Here is a 20439-nt window from a genome sequence, read left to right on the forward strand (position 1 = left end):
AGGACAGCCTCCCTGACTTTGGCACTTAAATTGTTGCATATGCTTTAAGATCCCTGTCCATGCCACTTAGCTGGGCAGTGGGGGAAGCAATTAAGCCTGGGGCTGGAAGTTTTCCACCACAAAAGAACACCTTCCCCTCATGTAATCAGATGACTGGCAGGGCTGTGTAGGAACAGGGAGTGTATTCTCCCTGGGCTGGAACCCTTCCAAGGATCCCAGAAGGCTCCAACCCCACGCATACCCCAAGCAGGGGTAATTCTCCCATGGCTTCAGGAGGGTTCCTACTGTAGGCAAATTCTCTCCCACCCCTTCCTGTCCCACCAATCAGCGCTTCCTTGACAGTTTGCCCCTGGAACCTGATCTCCCTCCCTCCCTTTGGAGTTGTGGGGAGGGAAAACAAAGGTCTGTGGGAAACTGGGTGTCCTCAACACCTGAGAGTATATAGCCATTTAAGTTAGTGTAGAAGAGGAGAGATCTTCCTGGCTGGAAGATGTAGGAAGAGCCATTTTTCTTCCACATGAAAGCCCTTGAACAATTATAGGGGTGTAGGTTGTAGCTCTGTTTGGCCCAGCCTATATCTTTCCATCAGAAATTCAACAAGCATCACTCCTCCACCAGACTATCCATGGAATACTCTAACACCAACATTTCCTTTTTAGGCACGATGGTCACTATCCAGAACAGTAAAATACAGACCACCATATACAAGAAACCCATGGACCAACATACAGATCTGAACAAAATCAGCAATCACCTTAAACCAAGAAAGCTGTAATATCAGAGGGCTTGGCTGTATACCACCAAATTTGGACTGAGAACACCTGTGATTGTCACCTCACAAGTCTCAAAAGGGCCTTCACTCAACAAGGACACTCCTCCAGAGAGACAGATCACACTTTTTTAAGAGCCACCCAGATACCACGTGAAGAGTTCCTGCAGTACAGAAGAAACCCCTCCATGAATCGCACACCACTGATTATAACATATCACTCCTCCCTAGAACCAATACAAAAAATCCTCAAACAACTGCAACCCATACTAGGAGGAGACCCGATCGTTAAAGAGCTCTTCCCAGAACCAACCATCCTAGCCTTCAAACAAGCACCAAACCTCGTCAACCTCATCACCAGAAGCAAACTTCCTATGGCCCAAAATACACCAAATGGATCCAGACCATGCCATGACAAGAAATGTAAAACCTGCCAACACATCTCCACCACCCCCACTATTACTACACCCCACAACAGAGCCATCAGCATTCCCGGATCTTACAGCTGCACCTCCAGAAATATAATATACCTCATCCAATGCACCAAATGCCCTGATGGAAAATATGTAGGAGAAACCAAACGACAACTGCACACGATAATAAATGTACAACAAATATCTATCAAAGACAAAAATACCAATTACCTGTGGATGCACACTTCTCACAAGAAAAATCACTCTCTCTCCAATCTCTCAGATCTAATCCTCAAAGGGAATTTACAAAACACCTTTCACAGACGAGCCTACAAACTTCACTTCATCGGTGTACTGGGTACAAAAAATCATGGACTAAATATAGATATTGGATTTATGATACTTTATAACCTGTCTAACATCTGACTCCCCAGGTGAGCCCTCCACTTTTTACCAGCTATATTCATTCCTTCCTCCTGTCTATCATTCACCGACTACAACTACATTCATTCTCCTTCCCCCTACCCCGGCTATGTGTCTCTTACCTACTGACCACCTCAATTTACATTTTAACTGACTGGCTTTCTTACATACATACGGGCCTCTGGCTGTTTTACTACTCCATCCAGGAAGAGCACAGACCATATGCAGACACTTCCTCTGCCTGATTAAGTGTAAATTGTACCCAAAAACTTGCAAAGAAGAATTTTTCCAACTATTTGAGTTGATCTAATAAAAGATATTGGATTTACCCAAAGAACCCTGTCTGCCTTGAACAGTTGTACACTCTTTTTGGGCCAGGAGAAAGGCTTTATTATAATTCAATCTACTCCTTATAGAGGTAAAGGCCTCTCAAACTCCCTTTACCCAGGTAATAGGAGGGAACAATTTTTGTATTACTGATTGAGCAAACTTGTGTGTCTGGCTTCTGCTCAGAACTGTAAAGAGGAGAGAGTACATCTCTCCATATACCAGTGGTTCTCAACATTTTTAGATTCAAGGGAGCACTTAGAAAATGCCTTTTCTGAGCTTTCACTCTTTTTGACTATAGAAAAATACTAGAGCAATTCTTCTGTTGCAAAGAACTCTAAAAGACCACAACAGATGAGAAGGTTTCTGACGTTATGGATACCTATTTGAAAACTCTGCTTTTTTTGCAAATCATGCTTATATGTCTGCACACCTAATAGTGCTAATATTGCACAATAGCCTTAAAAGAATCTAACAGTATACCTGGGTGCCATGGCAACCTGATAGAGAATGAATGCCATATACATATAGCAGATGAGTAGGTTTTGTACCCTAATTTCCATAAATCTAAGCCTTATATGGCTTATACTTTGCTGAACTCCTCAGTATACCTCTTAAGAGGTGCACAGATATTGGGCACTTGGATATGCACTGGTATATATTTCACCCTAAGTGCATGGAATTTCCATTTACTTTGCTGGGGGCTTCATGCACTGAGCATTTGTGACAGAAAGCTCAAATGTCTCATTTCTTTAAATGACAGTGAATTATTCACAACTTAATTACTTTGCCCCTAAAGTTTGAAACACCTATGAACCGTCAGCACTATTTCTACTTAAGTTTAAATGTTCAATCAAAAAGCAATAACATTACTGAGAGCTGCAAAAGTAATGTAACTTCATAAATCTAGGAACTAACTTCTTGTACCAAATTTTATTAAATGTGGGGCACAGCAATGATAAATTAAATCTTCAGTTTTCATCAAAATATTCTCTTTGTTCACAGAAATCCAAAATAAAAGTAAGCACTAAAATGTTACCTTAAAGACATAAAAGGAAATTAAGATGAAAGAAAAAGGCTTCCCCGTGGTCCCCTTAACTGTGTCAGGGTACAATAAATCACATGGGAAAAACTGTGCTCCAGTATAGTTCCTGCGCCTGTTTTGTAGTCATTTGAGCTACATGGAGTATGAGACATGACAAAAAATAGACCTGAGTTCAAAGACAATTTGGTGTCCCACTTTTCCTTGGCACCAATAGCCAATATTAGCTCTTTCAACTTCAACTTTGACTTTTCTCACATTTATGATTTAAATTATGCTCTGCCTATGTCCTTCACATAATTCTTCTAGATTAATTTCCTCTTTAATTTTCCTCTTAATTTTATATTTAAGTGATCCATTGATATGTCATAGGGTCTGAGTTTCCTCGAAGTCCAATATCTTATCAATAGGCCCATTAAGATCTAGCCAAATTGAAAGAGTTTCAGTCTTAATTCACATTCACAGTATACACTGTAAGAGCTCCCGCAGAATTGGTATAGCATATCCTATAAACATGTTTTAACAGTACCATAGATTGCATATTATGGAATCAAAGTAGAAAATGCGTAATAAAATGCATCTGGAAAATAATTACTATGCATGCACAATATCAACTTTTTAGAATCTTAGCAATTCAGCTGTTTTATTTTTTAAATAAGCAATGTTGTGAAAACTCATGTGTAATGTATGACTCAGAGAATTACATCGAACCACACAGGAAACAATTTTGTTTTATCAATTACATGATTTATTTGGTCATTTTTATTTTAGAATAGGTTTCATAGTCTTTGGTTAAAGATCTTATATGCCAAGTTTCATCTCAAAAAATAAATTTCTGTGGTCTAGAACTAAAATCCTCAAAAGCAAGATTCTTTAGGAAACACTGACAAACCTTTAACTATAAAGTCCTTCAGAGGTGACATTATACTTTAAGATTAGTCAGCGTTTTCTAGAATAACACATCCATAAGTTTTATATCACTTTATGCTTAAGAAATGTAGTCTACTTCTAACAATATGTTTTCAAAGATGCAACAGGTGGCAAATTTCTCTCATACATTTCTTGCTTGCTCCAGATTCCCACTGATTTCAAGAGGAGTTTTAAGAATATGAACAACAAAAAGGTTGTTGCATTTCTTCCAACATGTAATCTTTTAAAATGTGAGCATTGCTACTGCATACTGCACAATGCTAGATAGCTATTCTTACTTTCCTGTAATTATTAAATTAAGTTAGTATAGTATTTTGCCTGCCACCTTTGGTAAATTTTGTAATGACAGCCACTGTACAAGTAGATGTACAGCTGCCTGCAGATGTTAAAAAAATGGAGCTTTAAACTCAACACATTCCTGCACCATGCTCAGCACATGCCCAGAAGAGACAGCACCTTAGCTGCACCCGGCTCACCTGACATCTGTTTAGATGAGGCACTTTAGTGGGACTTTTTTGGTGTTTTTATCTAATAGCTTCAGCCCCATTGACGTGCCCAATCTATACAGTGGTTCTCAACATTTTTAGATTCAAGGGAGCACTTGGAAAATGCCTCCTCTGAGCTTTCACTCTTTTTTGACTAAAGAAAAATACTAGAGCAATTCTTCTGACTGCAGTGCTGGGTCAAAGTAATGCGCTGCTTCTTCTGGTATAGCATGGATTTTTTTCTTCTTGTTTTTTTAAATATCTACAAGCAGCCACATGTGGAAAAAAAACTCAGCCCTGGTTTCATCATTATATTTAACCTCTTTTCAAAGTAATGAGTATGTAACTTATTTTTATGAAAAATGAATATTTTCATGCCACATCATTTCAGTCTTTGATTTAGTGTTACAGAGTTTACCATTTTTTTAAGTGAAAGAATTACAAATGCTTGGGGTTCACAGAGATCCCAAGAGCCAGAAACTCTGAGCTGTGAACAGTTTTGCCTACAATCTAACACTGAGAAAATGTAATTGGACTGTTGTGCTAAACAATGAATATGAATGATGGTGCTATCTAAGCTAGAAATACCATAGCAAGGAAAGGGAAATGGGAGGATTAAAAAGGCAAAGGAAAGAGGAGGATTAAAAAGTGAAGAGAACAGGGTATATATGCTTATATGCATATAGCTAATATACTTAAAAGTTCATTCAGTTTTTAAAGATTAAATGTAAGCACTCTGGAATCAGTAAAATAGGGAACACATCTACACCTAAAGTCTCTAGAACTAGAAAGGAACTGTTTGCATAGTCTACATATGCTTTTAAAAAAAGATATTAGCTTAATATGTTGCTATCTTTTTCGTCTCATAAGATGGCAAAATCAGTTAGGAAGGTAAAAGCACTGCAGTAGTGGAAAACTTCCAACAGCTAACCAAAATAAGCAAGTGTTGAGCAGCCCAATCAAGGAAGGGCACGAGGGTACAATGAGCACTGAATCAAGTATGAGGTCACTAGGAAAAATGCAGAAAAAACAAAGTGCCAATAAGGAGCCAGAGAAGAAGGATAACAACCATTTAGGTACACACTACAACACTCTTCCCACTACCCTGAGTCGAAATGATTGAGGAGTAGGGGGGAATCATAGAAAATTAGGGTTGAAAGGGACCTCAAGGGGTCATCTAATCCAGCCCCCTGCTCAAAGCGGGACTATCCCCAACTACAGCATCCCAGCCAAGGCTTTGGATACCTAGGTCTTAAAAAACCTAGTGCAGAGAACTAGTGCAGTAAGTGTGCCTGCCTATCTTAAGAAAACCCAGAGAAATTTGTCCTGCCATGCAAATTGCTTATAGAGCGCACAAAATGTACAAGAAAAAGAGTGAATCTTACAGATCACAGTTATTTATCAGGGAAAGAAGTGAGGAAAATGTAAGCAAAGCCAAATATAAGTATAAAAGGCACTTTTGAAAATATTTTCCATAAATCACTTAGGGTGCCTATTAGGGCTGTGTGAAGCTTCGGTCCCCGATTCGATTCAGAGGAGATTTGGCCTGATTCGGTGGCTGAATCTCTGATTTGAATCAAATCAAAGGACCCTTTAATCTCTCTGAATCGAATTGGAAGCTTCCGAATCGATTCAGAGACATTCAGAAAGATTCAGCGATTCAGACATAGACACAGCTTTAAATGTTTTTTCTACGTACCTCCAGATAGCAGGCAGCATGTGAACACGGCGATGCTGGGGCACACGGGGTGTCCAACAGAAGCGCAGGGGGCTCCCCAGCACACTCGGCAGCAGACCCGGAAGTGGACCAGAAGCACTTCCAGTCCACTTCCACCACCGCCAAGCATGTGGAGGGTCTCCCCTGCACTCCTGTGGGGCGCTCCATGCGCCTCAGCATCGCAGCGTTCACAAGCCACGCTGGTACATCTAGGCATCAAATCTTCAGATTTGGCTGAATCAAATCAGGGACAGTGATTCGAATTAGTGAATTGAATCATTGTCCCTGATTTGGGCCGAACCTGAATCTGAAATTAATAGGGCCCGCTTCATACAGCCCTAGTGCCTATGCACATGCTCCAATGCATTCTGATTAGAACGCATTGGAGCAGCCTTGATTAATCAAATGAGCCTTAGTTAAAACACCCCCGTGGCCATTTTGAAACATGAGATGCTGAATACACTAGATGCTGTGGTGTTTTAATTAGAGTGGCTCTCAAGAGCCACTGTAATTAAAATGCCCCCTCCCCCACCTCCCAGCACATATATGGGCTTCCTTAGACTCCTAGTTAGGTTTTATAATTTTCACCCCACATCTTTTTCAACTGTGGTAGTACTAAACTGAAATTGTAAGCAAAAAGAGTTTTAAGTTTTATACTCGCATTGAGCAACGTAATGGAACAGGAAAAAAAAAAAGTAGAGTGCACACAATTTCACTCCTGAGGCCAATGCTGCTCTTCAAGAGTAATTCTCTATCCTTCTCTTTTTAAACAAAGGTGTTTAGATGATTTTTTCCATAAAAAAAAACCCAAACCAAACTAAAACAAGAACATATCAAGATAAAATACTGTGCAAAACTAGGATATCAGTGTTCAGCAAAGTCACAGTAAAATTATGGTTTTCAACAGATTTTAAAAGCTATAAAAATAAATATATTTTTATATAAAAATTTACTAGAAGACAAAAAATAAGTGCCATATGACTTGACAGTTCCTATACTAATTATGCAACTGGATTAAATAGCTTACTAAAACCTGTGTAGTGTAATTTATGCAGTCTCCTTTTTTGCCAAGTACTTCATTGAATATTGGTATTTTGCACATTAGAACAGGGGACGTTGTCTAAAATAGACCCTTATTCAGCGTAATCATTGACCTACCTGCAGTTGTTTTAGACCAAACTATTTTTATACAGACTGTGATTTAAGTTTTGCACAGTACATTTTTAACACTGCATCATATTAATAATCCATGGATTTCATGGTTCCTAAACTCATTGTGTACATTTTTCCAAAATATGTTGCTCTCAATTACATGGATATATTTTATATTATAATGTTGAAACACTAAAACTTTTCATAGTTTTAGGCCTGTTAAAGTTCAAAACAACTACATTTTCTATCCTTGTGAATCAGCACTAGAGAATCACCTGGGAATTTACAATTTAAGCTGAAATACTCAGCTTTAGTTTTCCTGACTACACATTTGTGAGCTTTGCAATTAATTATCTTCCATTATTACTGATCATCAATTAACTCAAAAGATTGCTGAGATTGTGAGTGTGCTGAAGAAGGCAGAATTTAATGATATAATTTGAGATTGGCAGGACAGTAAATTTCTCTCTTGTTAATAATTAAAGTAGATAACTTATGTTTTTATTTATAGCTTCCAGAAATATCCGGCTCATTTCTCTGCACTGCAATGTCAGCTAATCATCTGCTTGTCAAGGATCTGACTTAAGCTATTGTATTTTATTATTGACAATCCTTGTATCATATGGAGACTTTAATTCTTGCTCATTTATACCAAAAATAAAGTTTCTAACTAATACATTTATTTTTGTTTTACTTCCTCTGCCACGATTCCTTATAAATCTGCATATGTGAAACCAGATATTATAGAGCAAAACAAACTAATTAGTGAGGACTGAACAAAAAAATATATATATATTACCTGTTTCAATTTCCCAAATATAAACTGAATCATCTTCACATCCAACAACTAGCAGATTTTCAACAGGGTGAAATTTTATCATCTTCACAGGAAACAGATGTTTCCTAGCATGTAAGAGACACATTCTCTCCTGAAGGTGCAGAAGTGCTACTGAATGATCACTGCACACAGAGCACACAATCCTGTGATCTTTCAACTGCAAAAATATTAAAAACTTCTATTAACAACAAAAACAACTATATGTAGGTTGTCACACAGATGCACCAGAAACTCTCTGTTCCAAATGCTAGACAAGCAAATAAAAAAATAAGTCCAATAACAGACACAGTTTAGAAAGTGGCATTATAGCTTACATCCCTCCCCTGTCCCACAAAAAAACTGAACACATTAGCTACAAGTCTAATCACCAAAAGATGCAGTTCAATGTATGTATACTGCAGCCTCTAAAAATTGCATTCACTCACCATACATGATCTATTAAAGCACCTATATAATAAATAAAAGATTTTTCCCCTTGAATATAAAAGAAATGAAGAATTACCTTAACTCAAAGCTATTCATTTTATATGAATCAAATACTCAAAAGCCAAAGGCAGCATATCTCCAGTAACAATGTGTAACTCTTTGTTGTAACTTAAATTTATATTATATGGGTCTGATCCTACAAACTTTATTCCCACAAGTAATCCTTAGTGACAAAAGGAGAAATTCACCCTGTAATAAAACTCACTTCTGTTCAGAGGACCAGTTTATATTTAAACTCTATTCAGCCCCTGGAAATCAGGTATGAGATCTTTAAGAGCATTAAGAAATAGTGTTGCAACTCTGATTTACAAATGGTGCAATGGGCCTTTATGAGGTCTTACAGACTACTTAATGTTAAAGCATAACTGTTCTTTAGATGAAAGGGAAACAAAATCCTGATTCCTCCAACTGCAATAGGATGAGGGTATTCCTAAAGACTTTCCATGTAAGTACAGCTCCATACAGCAAACCTATATTCTAAAATTCCACAAGGAGAAAAAAAATTGCAAAGTTACTACAGTTGATCACTGATTCAGAAGAATGCAACCATTTTTAAAACATCTAGTTAGGGTCAGGATGCACATGGGTCAAATCCAGACCAAGAAGCCATGGCATCCAGCCTGTGGGGCTCCCCACAGACTGGAAATTTTGGTGGCAGGGGAGCAGTGACAATTAATACTGCTACCCCTCCACACTGCCAAATTCCCAAGCCCCACATGGCAGATTGGAGCAAAGCCACACCCCCTCCCCAAACACAATGAGACTGGTGGCAGGCCACACCCCCTTCTCCACATGGGCCTGGTCTGGCTCCCCTCGCCCCCTGCAGCTGGACTCAGGCCTAGTCACTCCCCCTCTGCCCCACACACCTGGATCAGGGGTGGGCCATACCCTCTGTGCCCCCCATACATAGCCATGCCACCTTCCCTCCCTGATGGAGCTGGGCTGCCCCCCATCCACATGGCCAGCTGGGGCCCTGTCCCAGGTGCTGGATGGAAAACACCAACCAGATCCAGCCCACCATGCAAGAAGCCTGAGCACCACTGAGTTAGGTCATTAGAAAGCCCAATAGAAATTTGCTGGCTATCAACACACATTTATTGATAAACAACAGTTTCTGGTCCAATTTTCCCCTCAAGCCGTTTTAGACCACTAAAACCCTATTGACTACAATAGAGCCATCTTGGAATTATATTACTGTATACAATTAAGGGCCAATGTGCAATAGGCAATCCTGTTATTAAAACTTGGTTGTCTTAAAAATGCCATGACTGAAAAAATAGGTCTTGATTCTCCACTCCAGATGACTAGTTTTATGACTTCACGGGAACTGTAATCATGCAAAAATGACGTAACTTACATAGAATCTGGGTGCCAAGATAGAGTTCACATAAAAAGCTATTACACAGTTAGTAAGTGGAAATCAAGATAAAATAGTAAACTATAAAAAATGTGACAGTTATCAATAAAATGTCATTTCTTTCTAAACATCATTTACCTTATCTTTACTTACCTGATAACATTCTGGCGATAACAACAGGTTCATTACTGGACCAGCTTGCAGAGTAAATTGGTGCAAAATTTCTTCAGTAAATATGTCCCACCAAATTACACAAGAGTCCTGGCCTCCTGACACCAGCCAGCTTGGATCAAATCTGACTGATTTACTGTATGGATAAAGTAAACAAGTGACACTGCAGCTGTGGCCTTTAAGAATTTTGTGAGGCAAAGTATCTGAAATGAGAAATGTTAGATAAATTACTTAAAATTACTTAAAAAAAAATAAATAGTCTTTAGATTTATATGGTGCGTACTTAATATACTTACGTTTCAACAAAGAAATGTTTTCCAAAAGTCTTGCTTTGGCGGCATGTAAAGCAAGTGTTATGAAAATTTTCCCATCTTCACATCCACACACCAACTTATCAAGGTTGGGTATGTATACAGATGAAATGACTGCAGCACTCTCAGTTCCATCTTTAGATGCACAAAGATGATCAATAATGCCTTCTGACATAGATTGGTGTTTGTCAAAACTGTCCTGGAGAGTCCATGCTGCTGCTACTGGAATCTCTACCAAAAAAATCAAGAAAGTCATATTGAATTTCTGGGATTCAAAATTAAGAATAGGTCAGAGCAGTTATTGTGTTTTACTTAAATTTCCTATGAAATTTATAAAAATAAAACAAACAAGTTATACCTAACATCCATATTCCCTCTTCTTCCTCCCTTCCACCACAAGTCCTTAATCTATCCTACTATTTAGAACAGCAGCTACAGATTCTCCACACCAGTTAGATCACAAGGGACTTCTCCAGGGTCACCTCCAGCTGACAACCTTTTCCATGACACTGATGTGGGGTTGTTTATATAGTCAGTTCTGTGTAAGAATGGTCTTTCTGTTCTTCCCATCTTAGTGTGGAGAGCACTGTGCTAGTTATACACAGCCCAGGCAAATTCAATCTTCAACAGCTAGATAAGCTTTACTTTCCAGGCTAACAGATACATCTTCTTCATGATAACTAAGGTAGCAAAACCAGAAGTCTTTTCTGCCCAAGTGTAGTGGGGCTCGACCCGATGATCTGCAAGATCCCTTCTAGCCCCTAACATCTACAAAACTATAAAAACTGTAAAAATGGCACAAGGTATGTGAAATTCCTTAACCTTTTGGAGAACCATCAAGTGTTGACACTGGAACATCAGGGATGTGCCATATAGTGATTCTTCCAGATGCTTCACCAGCAAAAAGAATCTTATAAAAAGGTTCCTTTCTTTCATTCATGAAGCCCATAATGAAAGGAAAACTCTGTTCCAAAAACATAAGAAATTAGCCAACATTTTTGTAAGAAAATAATAGGTTAAGACAAAATGTTTTCTAACTGTAAAATAAAACTACAATATTTAGGGATCTGAAAATATTCTTATGTAGAAATAGAGCATCCCCTGGACCTTTAAACTGTACTCATTGCTGATGGTGCCACAAAAAGACAACATGATTGCTGGGTTCATTGCAGCACAGCTCTACTCTCTGGTCCCAACCTTGTCTTACCCCATGTACCAGATACGTTGGCAAATGAAGGGAGGACTATGCTGCTGCAAAGGGCATTCTCTGTTGAGTCTGGGGGGTTGGGTAATTGAGCTCCAGTTTGGAGTCAGCTGCATCTCTTCAGCCTGTCTCCCCTAGCCCTGTCCCCACTCCTTCCAGCTCTGATGCTGTCTTCAGGATGGGAGGAGGGGGAGTGGGGTGAGAAAGGAGGAGAGAGAGCTCAGTCTGGGGTTTGCCCAGACTTTGGTGGAGGGGAGGGGGATTGGAGTGTCCCCTTCCCTCCTGCCCTAAAGACAGCACCAGGCGTGGGGCTGGGTTGTATCAGCCCAGCCCTGCTCCCAGGCAGGCACTGACAGAAGTTAATGAAAGTGCTCCACTTTGGAGCACCTTCATCTGAACCCTCAGGGAATGAGGGTTAATTTGTCATGCAACTGGGCACTTTTAGAGTGCTCTGCTGCCATGCACTTCTGCCAGGGCACAGCTGTAAAGCACTTTCAGGGGGCCAATGAGATCTATAAATTCACCTGTATAGCACCCAATGAGATCTATAAATTCACCTGTACAGGGAGAATCCTAAAGCAGCTTCCTGCACGTCTCATGTAGCTAGCTTGGCAGAAAGGAGGCAGTTTCACTAGGAACTAGGTAAAAAAAATCCACTGAAGTAATAACCTCAATTGTCTTTGTACCAAAACTAACCAAATAAATGCACATTCACTATATATCACATGACATAAGATAATGAAAGTTGGGCACCATAGGTTGACATAGATACTTAATGTGCCTTTATTTTCTTTACCTGCAAGGAGTTACAGGTTATAATACTTATCGAAAGCAGACTTCTTACTGATATCTAACAGCATACCTCTACTTTTTTCAGTTTTATTAGCAATATTTCTTTTAAAATTCTGATAGAAACATAACTCAAGTACATATGCTCTGTTAACTGATGGCTGGGAGTCAATACACCTTTAGGCAAAGTTTCAAGGTAAGTATTAAAACACAGGGGATGCTATACTCTATGCTAGTAGTGCTCAAACTCTTTGCCGTGTGCCACTACGGGCTATGGAGCACTTGGGTGATGGATGATTACAGTATACAAATTTTCAGGTACTAAACTGCATAAAAATACCCCAGTTGACAATACAATAAGCACAAGATTTTCAGTGGCACAAAATATAGTTAGACAGATATCTAACTCCTTCTGGAAGTCATTAGAAATTGGGCACCCAGCTCCTATTTGTACCTTTGAGAATTTCTTTAAAAAAAAAAATTCTAACAGTACTTTTCCATGTTAGGAACTGTTGTATTTGCAACAAAGTTATTATGAGGCGAGCTCCACAGAAACCTAACATATTCTAATGCAGTTCCAATTGTGAAATGATTTAAGTTCATCTCTATGCTCTGCTCTAGGATTTGTATAAGATCAGGATATAGCCCCTTAAACAATGTTGTCACACCAAATTATATCATTGAAAATAAATAAATCAAGAAGAAAAATAAATGTACAAAACAGTTGAGTATGGGACCAGTGGCGGATACTTTTTTAAAATAATGCATTAATTTGTTGGAAAATGTATATCAGCTGCTCTATCATCACTGGAATACAATGATTTGCTAAGCCATGTGTTTTGGCTATTTCTCTTCATTGACAAAGTCTGACCTTTTCACATCTTTCAACAGTTATCCTATCTGATTTTAAACCAGAAGTATTTTGGGGGAAAACTAAACTGAATGGCTTTTGCTACTGCTCTTCAAATGAAAATTAAATCTGTCAGGCTTAGGAAGACAATGCAAAAGTGATTTCAAAAAACCTTTACCAAGGAACAAAAAAGGAGGTGAGTAATAAAAACTCACACAAGCCTGTATTTTGACAGTGCTTCTTCTGGCAAATACTGATGAAATATGCTTTTCTCACATATGCCTGAGTAATAGTGTGACGACCTGATTCTGCTGCTACTTAAATAAATGTTAAAAAATCAAAAGTTAATTTCCATGGCAGAGGCAAATGCTACATAAGTTTTAAAATCACCAAACAATTACTAAGTAAACCACCTCACTAATATATCTTAGCCTTGGTCTCAGTATTGCTATCCTTACTCGGGAAAAATCCCTGTTGATTTTTTTTTTTTTGCCAGAGTAAGGACCGTAGTAACTGATCCTTTATTTGTACCTTACAATCACTTATTTTCTGTTCTTTCAGCTAGTCATCTTCTTCTTATACACATCTCTTTGGTCGCACAAAGAGATGTTCAAGAGAAAAAAAGCATTCATTCAGATGCAGGCTTTCCAATAGCTGAGTTCATTTGAGCCTCCCTTTGTCCAGCTAGTATCCACTAAACTTGCAATTGGTGTGACAGGTCATCCAGACACAAGTTTACAACTGGCAGTATAAGGATACTTCATCCATCTGCTTCTTCAGCTTCATCTGTACAGTCTCTCCTAAACTTTAGAAATTACTGTTTAGACCTTAGTCCTATCTTATCCTTAGCAAGGAATTACATATGTCTCTAACTTTATATACTGTGACTACTGACAGAGGAAGGAATTAATCACATGCATGGGTCTTTGCAAGACCAGAATAAGACTGCTGGTATAATGCAATATGTTCAAAGACAGGATTACTCAGTTGGTGATGGAAGCATTCTGTAATGAAATAACAGAGTTTGGGTGCCCAAATGCTTGTGCACACAGGTAACATTTAAACATTTGTGTAAATCCACTGATTTCAAATAGGATTATTCAATACTTAAATGAGTAACTTTACTCTGATGCTTTTGCAGGGTTGAGTCCCTTGGACAGATGATCTCCTAAACAGCCTAGCCTTATCATTTTTATTAAAATTTTGAAAATTAAAAAAAAATGAAAAAAAAGTTTATCTGAATGATGAGCCTATCCATTGCATAATGTATTTTCTGAATTTCTTCCAAGTTGAAAATAAAAATTAAAATAAAGGCATCTTAATTATATGAATGCAACTGAGTTTGACTCAATGGCTTAAATATCCAATTTGGTAGACATTATTCTGGTAAATGGTAGCAAAACAGTAGGTTTTTAAGCTCATTGAAAAAAAATTGTGCATTACCTTATATTCTTTCACATCAGTGGAGCAGAGTAAATGAGGATAAACAGTTTCTTTGAGCACTTTTCCATCAGTAGGATATATGCTTTTTGAAAGTCCACTACATAATTAAAAACAAAATATATAGAGATATATATATATAGAAAGCTTAAGAAATTCATCTTTTTTTTAAAGCAAACAGTACCATCCAAAATTCTCAAGTTCAGTTAAAAGTCGTTGAGTAGTAATTACAAGTGACTTCTTTTTGAAATCACAGCACCAGCTGCCCAAGTTCTACATGGCTAATCTTATTCCTGTATCCCCTGCTGTGTCAAACAAAGAGTGGGGGCTGTCAAACCCAGGGTAAATCTTCTAGTGCCAAAGTGGTTTTGTTCTGGTTTTTGATCACTTGCGACATGCAGAGATTTTTATAATAAACCTCCCAAAGTTCATCTTATACCTGTACTTCTTGTGTGAATTTCCCATCTGAGCCCACCTGTTCAGCAGCTGGTAGATGTAACTGTGACCATCTTCTGTCCAGATGATAAGTCGGTAAGCAGCTAGTACTTCACCACCAGCAAAGCACTGGCCACGCTGGCTAAATTCAGTACAGAGTAGGGAAAAGTCACAATAATCATATACCTAAAGTAAAAAAAAATGATAAAAATAAATTAACACTAAATTAACACTATAGTGCGTTTCCTAATGACCCTTCCATTTTAAGGCAGAGATAGTTTTACTTCCTAAGCCCTTACTCAAAACCACTCAGTGAGTTGGATTTTACAGTGTTTATTCAGACTACCTCCAATAAAGTCAATGGTGATACACTAGTGTTAAATCATTGTAAGTCAGGGGAAGGCTTCCTGTTTCTAGGAAGGAGACACACCAAATTAAAAAAAAACAACATTAAAAGGTTTATGTTCTCTTAAGTGTTTTGAGAGGAGGCAAGGAATTTGTTGTTTTGTTTTTCTATTGTAGTTAATATTGGACAAAATTAATCCTGTCTGTAACTTTGTTCAGAAGTTTCTACTTCTGAAAAAGTAGTTCTGCTGGCACAATACATAACATCACACAGCTTCTTTATTCCATATTGTTATGTTCTCCCAAAATTCTACCATTTGCAGCACATGCAAATTTGCTGTTTTCTGCAGACAAAATTCTAGCACATAGATAAAAATGAAAGAACACACATAAAGCCACCCTTCTGCAAGAATACTCAGCAGGAGATGGCAACCCCATTTCCAGTTTTTATGGAAAAAAAAAATCACATGGCTTGCTTATTCCACAGGTCTCTGCACATGGAGTTGCAAAAGAATATGATAGGGTGTACCCAGAGCACCCTAGGATATTGTCTGCATATATAAACACAGTGACCATCCTGTCTGAGTATTGGTTGATATTCAGAGCCACCCTACATAATTTATTCCAACTTTGGGAAGGAATGGATTTCAGAAAGGGAACTTCTTTCAGCTGTTCATTCAGACTACAGGGCATATTGTGTTTGGTGTAAAGTGGTACGTATCTGAGAGTAAGCATTACTTGGACTTCCAAATAACTTATGAATATGCCCCATATTTCAAGCATGCTTTTCCCCTAGGAGGAAAGAAGTGCCAATGTCCTTTCTGCTTTTTAAGACTCATACATTCATTAAAAACAGAGTGAAAAAAGTCAAAGTAATTACCTTAATCAATACAACTGCCCCTCTAACAGAGAATGAGGTATCAAATACTTAAATATGCACCTCTATGGCAGTGTACATATCTGACCTCTTATAGAAAGTTCAGTAAAATGTAATAGAAAATGAGAACTTTTCTATTTTCTGGACCATCCTGTAGAATTTAGTAGAACATTAAGCCCTTACTATACAAGTTTTAAGAGTATAAAAACAAGCTTTAGCAAAGATCTTATTCCCTATTAAGTTTCTACAGGTTCTCAGATACATTTCGATAGTACCCTAACCAAAGCCTACTGAGGTCAATATAAAGATTTCCATTTACTTCAATGGGCTTTGGATCAGAGCCTTACTAAATACATAGGGTTTTTCTATAAGAAATAAGAGAACACAGCAGAAAACAGACAATCATTGTAAAAGATCACTTCATTGGAAGTGCAAGAACAACAACAAAAACAAAAACTCTGTTTAGAAATGATATAATGATGCCTCCATCTGTGATACATTTATTTTCTCTTATAGCTATGAACAAATGGGTTTGATTCACTGCCTAGGTTTTGCTGGCTTATATTAGCAAAATCTGGGCTACTGGCCTTATTGGAACAAAATTATCTGAATGAAGGGAGCTCACAGACTGATTTCTTTGCTCATATTTAGGCAGCATTTGTATATATTTGCTTCCCTGTAGACTGTAGCATAGAGAGGATTATGAGGCTCTCAACACTCTAACATTGTTGTATGTTGGAAATATTTTCCTGCCAAGCAACCAACTCTGTATCAAGTTAGTTTAAACTATTAAGGAACAAATAAATACTTTATCATCTCAGCTAGAGAATTAAGGTAACTGGTGAAGATACAAACCAAGCTGTTTTCTCTGATACACTAAATAATTAGTAAGCACTGTTTCATTTAAGGAAGAAAAATAGCTATTTACACAGAAGGAAAACCAATCATGTTCACTTTTCCAAAATGTACCAGACTGTTACCAATTTTCCATGGGAAGTATATAGTATTTGTGTAATGCTGTACCTTCCAACAGTATGAGAACACAACTAATAGGAGTCTTTCTGTGTATGTGCAAAATCGTACGGCTCGGCAGTTTGTGCAGTCCAAGGATTTGGATTCGTTTTCATACACACTTTGCCTCTCCTATATATGAAAGATAAAAATACCATGATCAGTCAAGTATGAGTATTCTGGATATTCAAGCTTTGTTTTCTTTAGGAGTGACACCAGCTATCAAAAATATTTTATAAGTAAACACTTTCAAATTGCAATGCAAAGTATTACACTAAACACTGTGTTGTAGGTAAGATTCAAGGACACTGTACAGTGGGTGGACATTTGCGGGGGAAAGAGAGAGGCTGACATGGAGGTGGCCATCATCACATCCTCAGTTAAAGGAGTGTCAATGGGGTGGACCAAGAGAGGTCTATGGGCAGCATCTGCCACTATGAGGACCATTGATCCATTTAAAGCCAAAAGAGCTATAGCAGCTAACAAGCTTACAGTACCAGATGCACAATAGTCAAGGGAGGATTTCTTTCCCCCGCACACATACTTATGACAAACCATGGCACAGGCATTTGAGCTGTATGCTGGATCAGCGATCTTAACCTAAACTAATACTTTACCATCACTTTCAGGGTTAATTTATATTCTTATCAATCTATTTTTGAATCCATCGATCATTTGCAAATATATATATATATTAGATCTTTTTTATGTTTTTGGTGTGAATAGCCAAGGCTTACCGTGAAATCTGCTTTACCCAAATGTTAGAACTGTGTTGGAATTATTTTTAATAATTATTGATCACATAAATGAAAACTAACATTTTCTGTTGTGAAAGAGACCACTACAAACCTCCACAACAAGGGCTACAATGGTCACACAATCCAAGCTGTTAAATTAAAAGCAAAAAATTATCAACATCACAGGCAGGGATGTCATGCCATCCTCTCACTCAGCCTTGAAGCTTCAGGAGGGAATTAAAATTAATGAGAATTCTGCTCTCTAAACACATGAAGCAGCTGGATTCTCACTAACTCCATACCCTCCCACCTCTAAAGAACAGCCCAGGCAGAAAAGTAAAGGGACAGCACAATGCCCACATATGCTTACATTACATCTATTTGTGACCAGTTGTTGCAGACTGACCTAGAATTTTAACAGCTCTTGTTTTCTAAGATTGGTCTTTTGTGAGACTTTGTAACAAAGAGAGATGCTTTACAATAGAAACAATGTGGCATTTTCTGAAGTGACATCACACTCAGCAGAAGCTCCTAAATGAACTGTTCCTATCAATTAATGAGTGTATATTTGAAGATGCTTCACTACTTGCTGAATAAGATTCTAATATATCTAAGGGTGCTCTAGGGAAGGATAGTGATAGTTTGACCGTTTGGCTAACCAAACAACAACTATCTGTCTTCTTAAAGTGTTTTGTAGACATGGGTAAACATTTACCTCCATTTTATAGCTGGTGAAACTGAGGCATCAAGAGGTGAAATGATTTACATTTTCTGTTAAATTTTCATCAGATAAAATATAAAAACAGTCATAAAAGTAGGGCATTTAATAGTGGATTCACCCTCCTTTACAAGTTAATGCTCTAATTGCTGGGCTACAGCATTATGCTCACACTTTTTCTCCTGTCCCATGAATCTTGGCTGTGTGGTGGCAGAGCTTCTACAAGAGAAGACAGTGCTCCCACCCCAGTCTGGACTCTGATGGTCAGTGCACTTTACCAAGGTGGGAAGTGTCCACCCCTCAGGCTGAGAAAGTACAAGTTTCCCTCGCTTTATATTGTGCGTGCGTTCCTGGAAAACAGCACGTCACTCGAATTCGCTTAAAGGGAACCCACTTTACAATGTAACAAATAGGGATACGTTCCAAGACCTCGACTGTACTGACCCCCAGACCCATTTCTGCCCTTTTACAAGACAATTTTGGTATTCAACAACAGCAGACAGTACACACAAGCACAGGGCACTGTCATAATGGGGATGGCAACTACAGAAACACGTGTCGCAGACAACGAGCGAGGAGTGCAGATCCACACAGGAGACTATATTTTGGTGCTTGTCACTCCCACAATGCATTGCACAAAGCAATCGACTGTGGGCTTCCACCACACTGATCATGTAAGAATGAATTTAACTCACATAATGAATTTCTGGCATAAAACGGGTCATCGCATAAGAGCAAATTCATACACACAGAACCTGCATAAAGCAAAGGAAACCTGTACTATAATTGAGGTGTCCCAATTAATGGGCAAGTGCCCTAAACACTATTACATAAGAGGACAGCACCACCAACTCCTCTTGAAGCTCTGTTTTAAAAGAATGGACTGGAGACAACTTAGGACCTGACTCCAGGAGAGGGTCCCAAGCCTTGAATTAGCATTTGGTATACACACTTAAAGCCTCGAATTAAGACCCTGAAAGGGGGAATTCAAACATACCCCTTCTTCAGGGTTTCCAAGAGCTAGTTTAGGACCATTTACAGAAGTTACAGTTTCCAAGTGATAAAACCCCTGAAAATGCTCTACAACCACGACATAACAAATGTTCATATCTTCAGAGTACTTTCAAAATGGCTGATTGTGCAAAAAATTAACCCTCGTTAAATGTAAATTAGTTGAAAGCAATCTAGAGCACAGTGCTTTAGGGAACTTCTGTACAGGTTCTCTGAAAGGGTTAATTGTGGGAGATTCTGCCCACATCCAATGCATTTGCATCCCATGCACCTTTCATAGTTTCACAGTTGGTAGGATCAGAAGGGACCTGGTAGATCATCAAGTCTGACCCCCTGCCATGGGCAGGAAAGAATGTTGGGGTCAAACGACCCCTGCTACGTAATTATCTAGCCTCCCTTTGAAGACCCCCAGGGTAGGAGTGAGCACCACTTCCCTTGGAAGTTGGTTCCAGATCCTAGCCGCCCTGACAGCGAAGTAGTGCTTCCTGATGTCTAGTCTGAATCTACTCTCAGTCAAATTGTGGCCATTATTCCTAGTTACTCCTGGTAGTGCTCAGGGGAACAGGGACTCTCCCGCTCCCCGCTGGTCCCCCCTGGCCAG

General features: G+C 38.5%; 1 protein-coding gene across 5 annotated transcripts in view; it reads right to left on the bottom strand.

Annotated features, from left to right (window-relative positions):
* The window catches only part of WDR72 (WD repeat domain 72), a 241488-nt gene that overhangs the window by 189785 nt on the left and 31264 nt on the right, over window positions 1-20439 (bottom strand). For 3 of the 5 annotated variants that reach the window (XM_025197089.1, XM_025197093.1, XM_025197091.1), the window contains 7 exons: window positions 17385-17504; window positions 15144-15325; window positions 14708-14804; window positions 11244-11385; window positions 10407-10652; window positions 10093-10313; window positions 8058-8253 (listed from right to left, as the gene is read on the bottom strand). In XM_025197089.1, the coding sequence (XP_025052874.1) occupies window positions 8058-8253; window positions 10093-10313; window positions 10407-10652; window positions 11244-11385; window positions 14708-14804; window positions 15144-15325; window positions 17385-17504 (1204 nt within the window). The remainder of the gene's footprint in view (window positions 1-8057; window positions 8254-10092; window positions 10314-10406; window positions 10653-11243; window positions 11386-14707; window positions 14805-15143; window positions 15326-17384; window positions 17505-20439) is intronic. The other 2 variants (XM_025197090.1, XM_025197094.1) reach the window with 2 other exon arrangements.

This window comes from Alligator sinensis, unplaced genomic scaffold (assembly GCF_000455745.1).
Source record: "Alligator sinensis unplaced genomic scaffold, ASM45574v1 scaffold250_1, whole genome shotgun sequence".
Lineage (NCBI taxonomy): Eukaryota > Metazoa > Chordata > Crocodylia > Alligatoridae > Alligator > Alligator sinensis.